Genomic DNA, 4,705 nt, shown 5'->3' with positions numbered 1-4,705 from the left:
ATTTATATAATTGTTTTATATAAATTTTATACATACAAATATATAATACATATATATACATAAAAATTTATAAACAAATAATTGTAGAAACTTACCATAATTGCAGATTATTTGTTTAAATATTCACAGTTAGGTTTACTGAATGATTTTGTCTTGAGGTTTTGCTGGTGTTCTACACGCAAGCACTTTAAATACTGGTTTGAGCGCGGGTTGAAAATAGTCGAAACAGATACGTTATATCCTCTGATTTAAGATAAAAACGTATCGGAAACAATATGCGTTTTTTTGATTGCCAAGTTATCTTTAATATGATGTAGTGTTTTATGTGATAGACATAAAGATTCACTTATATAAATGGGCGTTAGAGTGAACACTTCATGTATTTTTATACAATGTTATCTTAGTGTTTACTTATAACATGTATAGTTTTATCAGATTATCAAGGAAAGTAAACAATTTTGTATTTTAAGTTTATGGAAAAAAATTTTTATTCGTTAAAAAGTAAAAACTATATTATCTTTGTGGCTGATTGTGAGACAAGCCTGTGATATTCCACTGTGGCATCGTATAATAAGATAATATTTTATAATATAAAATATGCCAGTAAATCAACTGTGTTGGTCTCTCCCATCTATTTTTAAATTATCAAGCCGTTTTTTCAACTATATATTTGGATGTGTTTTTCTAATTTTGTCTTTAATTTTATAAGATGGTTCTTAGTATTTTTTTATGTAAATGTAGATATTGCGGTGGCTATTGGAATCTAAATTAGAAGAAAACCGGAAAAATGTAATGATCAAAGTTTGTAAAATCGGGAATACAATCATCTTTATTATAGAACTTACAGTGTCTTGCGTGCTTTACATCTCTCACACTTGCGTAACGCGTTGTTCAGAGCAAGCGATTGCTCTATCAGGTAGAGCTTCCGGTCGTAACGCAATTTGGAACGATTTCTGGAACACTTCTATCACGTCCGGATACTATCTTTTATACATCAATCATCACATGTTTCTAATCAGCCAATAGTTTGTGATTGATTGATTAAAAACACGCGACATCCAATCTAAGAAAAGTGCAATGCCAATTGTTGTATCTTTTCGACCGTCGTGCACACACAACTCCTGCTTAGCATCCTTGGATATGCTATCGCAAAGCGTGCTATCCGCAATTTGTTGATTGAACATCATTTCAGTCACACAGAATTCCATTCAAGACAACTTGTAAAAATACAATTAATATAAAACAACTAAAACCCCAAAATAACTAAAAACAATAATACACGCATAACAATAATAATAATAATTCACAAATCTTTACCATACAACATCATATTTCTTTGATTACAATTATGAGATCGTGTTTATATCTTTGATGTATTCTTAAGCAATTGTATTTGTTTGAGTCAATACAACTGGAATATTGCAATTCTGTGCTTTGATGGCGATTCCACTAATATAATACGCTTTATTTATTTATACAGTATATATTAGTATATATTAAACAGGAGATTTTTTATTGCACATAATGCGATTGCTCAAGATTATATAAAATATTACTAGTTACACATATCATACATTCGTCATCAAATAACATAAATGTATGATGTAACACAATGAAAGAAAAGTACTTGAATACTATAAAGATATTAATAATATTATATTTTTTATAATAGTTATATAATAATGTGTGTTTAATAATATATAAACAGTATATAAAAGTACACTGTTACTTTGAGGTTTGTATTAGTAAACTATTAATATTCTTAATACAATGTATGATATAAATTAACATTCCTCAGAAGCCGAACATAGTGTACAATGTGCAACAAATATTTGTTTTTATTTCTTCATAAGATACAGACGTTTCGACCATTACATTATAGTTTTTCTACTTTTTAATACAAACAATTGTCGGTAAAAATACATAACAATTATTTATTATTTAACAATTATCTAGTAGTATCATATTTTTAACTAACAATAAGTAGTAAATTTATAAACTAATAAATATATATTCGGTCATGAGAGCCGTTCGCTAGGTGTTGTGCGGAAATTATACGTGTATATATATCCATATATACGTGTTCACATGTAAATTTTTACACGTGAAATTCGAATTGAAATAACAATTCTAAAATTCATATTGGATGCTATACTTGCATCTCGTATATGAGAAATCCCAATAGTAAATTTATATTTTTGTATACTTCAAGTAGTATATCAATTTTACTTTTTAATCTAATAAATGTACAGTAAGATTTTGTGGCAAATATTCGAAGTAACTAATATTTAAATATTTTAACGGATTCTTCATGAGATACAGGTCTCTTAATGATATTGTACTTGATAAAGACAATAATTCTAGCGAAGTAAAATTATTTTTGCACAAATTCAAATATTTCAAAGATATCAAAGATTCAGACCATCCTTCTGGCAGAGAACTCAACTTATTGTTCGACAAATTTAATTTCTCCAGCATAGGAAGTTGACTAAATGCGTTAGTATCAATCCATTCTATATCATTTCCTTCCAGAAATAATTTCTTTAATTTCAGAAACTGAATGAAAACGTTCGGACGTATTGTAGTTATTTTGTTGTGGTGTAAAAACAAAGTACTAATGTTTAGTTCATTTGCAAAGTGAGGTATATTTTTGATTAGATTGAAACTAAGATCAACTGTTTGTAAGTACTTTAAGTTTGCAAATGTGTATTTATGCAAAGTCTCTATAGCATTTCCAGACAGATTCAAAAATTCTAACTTGTTTGTATCTTGGAAAGCATCTGACTGAATATCGGTAATGGAATTCATAGAAATAGAAAGAATTCTTAAAGATTTCATGCTAAAGAGATCGAGACTCCATTGATTGCCGGATTGCCAAGTTAAATACTTTATCTCATTATTATCTAAGATCAATGTACACACATCCTCTCCTTTTTTATACAAGTGTAAAGATTGAAGCGAGTTTTCATGAAGATCGAGAAAACTCAGGCCATTTCTAGGTAACAGATTTACAAACTTGGTTGTTTGTATTCTGTTTCTAGAAAGATCTAAGAATTTCAAGTTTGGAAATGTAATATCTAACCTCAGAGACATCAAATTTTGAGAAGATAATTTATACATATTATCACTTTCATATGGAGAATATACTAGATCTCTTATGTAGTTTTCAGAAAGAGATAAAATTTCTAAGTTTTGATATTTTCCGTCAATCCGTTGTTCAAATGATTTATAATAATTCTCGTAAGATTTATAGCTATCCATAATAAGAACTTTTAAATTTTCGTGGCCACTTAAGTGAATATTGGATTTGACGTTATTATAAGAAAGAAACAGAGTAGTTAAGTTAGGAAGTTTTCGAAAGGCATTGTCTGCGAGATACGTAATATGATTATCCGTAAGATTAAGACAAGTTATTAATGAGCTGCTGATAAAATCATCACCAATGCTATTGATGATTGTATGTGCAAAGTTTAAAGAGATAATGTTGTTCTCACAATCATCTGAGGAATTGTTTACATAGCTTCTCCAAAGATACGGGGAGACATCATTGGCTTTTAATAATGTAAAGAAACAGAGAAGAACTGCGATCGTACCAATGATGGTAATATTGTTGTTTTTTATTGATTTCTGGAAACATAATAAGACGTGTCTATGTTACAATTGTGTAACCAGAGATTGAATTGGTATTAGTAATACCGGTAAAATATCGGCAGTTTTAAGTAGGTAGTCTAATATCTTTAAAGTAATCGGATGCTGCGAATACCGATATGAAGTCATAGAAATTACGTTATACTGGTGTAGACGTATTTCGATATAATATCGATAAATATTCTATAATATAAAGGAAAAAGAAATTATAAATTAAATAGTACAAAGAACACAGTTTTACAAATATAGAATTAATATTATTATTAATATTATTATTATTATTAAATGATATCGTTTTTTGTAACATTATTATTTTGATTCTGCAAGAATCAAATATAAAAGATAAATTAAATAAGCATTTTATTATATATATCAGCATTAAACAGCTATTGTACCGATAAACTATTATACCAGTATAAGTTTTTTATATTGTTCTTAACAAGATTGCTATTATAACAGAATATATTTCGGTATTTTTACCGGTACGTCAAATACCGGTAAAACATAAATAAAATTAGCGGTAGCGACCGTTTTATACCCGTATTAAAATTAGTTTACTAAATAGCGGGTACATTACAATAATATGAAAATAAATACCGATATGATACCAATGCCTTAAAATATATCGGTATTCAATCTCTGTATGTAACCATGAACATGGCTCATCTATATTACAATATATTTTAAGTTTGAGTTTCGAAAAAATGGATTCTTCAAATTTGATTAAATGTTATTAAAGTTACAGCTAACAATTAAAACAATACTAAATTAACAACAAACATAGTCAATAAAGATCTGTGATCAAGTAGAAGAAAAACTAAAATACGGCAAAATAATAACAAATATCGATAATATTGTCTCATTTGCAATATATTATTTAGATATAGAGCATATTTATTAAATTACGACTGCTAAGTAGTTGTAAAGATTTGTCATTTTTTTAATAAAGAAATAATATTTCCTAGTTTTTTCAATATATAAATAATTTTTACTTTTTTATATCTAATGTCTTAATTCATTTAAATTACTTTCTAGATTTGTTATTATTAATTTGTTA

The 4,705-nt window shown here is 27.4% G+C and overlaps 2 protein-coding genes across 2 annotated transcripts in view; both read right to left on the bottom strand.

The window, feature by feature from the left end:
- LOC109862490 (leucine-rich repeats and immunoglobulin-like domains protein 3) overlaps window positions 1-301 on the bottom strand; it is a 2,266-nt gene extending 1,965 nt beyond the window's left edge. The window contains exon 1 of the mRNA XM_020442565.1: window positions 96-301. Within this exon, the coding sequence (XP_020298154.1) occupies window positions 96-98 (3 nt within the window). The 5' untranslated portion in view covers window positions 99-301. The remainder of the gene's footprint in view (window positions 1-95) is intronic.
- Window positions 302-1,713: 1,412 nt separating this feature from the next.
- Window positions 1,714-4,705, bottom strand: part of LOC109862331 (protein artichoke-like) — a 7,396-nt gene continuing 4,404 nt past the window's right edge. The window contains exons 3-5 of the mRNA XM_020442360.1: window positions 3,697-3,753; window positions 2,189-3,627; window positions 1,714-1,990 (exon numbers count right to left, since the gene is read on the bottom strand). Of these exons, the coding sequence (XP_020297949.1) occupies window positions 2,233-3,627; window positions 3,697-3,753 (1,452 nt within the window). The 3' untranslated portion in view covers window positions 1,714-1,990; window positions 2,189-2,232. The remainder of the gene's footprint in view (window positions 1,991-2,188; window positions 3,628-3,696; window positions 3,754-4,705) is intronic.

The sequence above is a fragment of the Pseudomyrmex gracilis genome, unplaced genomic scaffold (assembly GCF_002006095.1).
Source record: "Pseudomyrmex gracilis isolate BER0280 unplaced genomic scaffold, ASM200609v1 scaffold_10, whole genome shotgun sequence".
Taxonomy (NCBI): domain Eukaryota; kingdom Metazoa; phylum Arthropoda; class Insecta; order Hymenoptera; family Formicidae; genus Pseudomyrmex; species Pseudomyrmex gracilis.
Note: the sequence above shows the minus strand (reverse complement) of the source record. Positions and strands in the feature narration are given on the sequence as shown.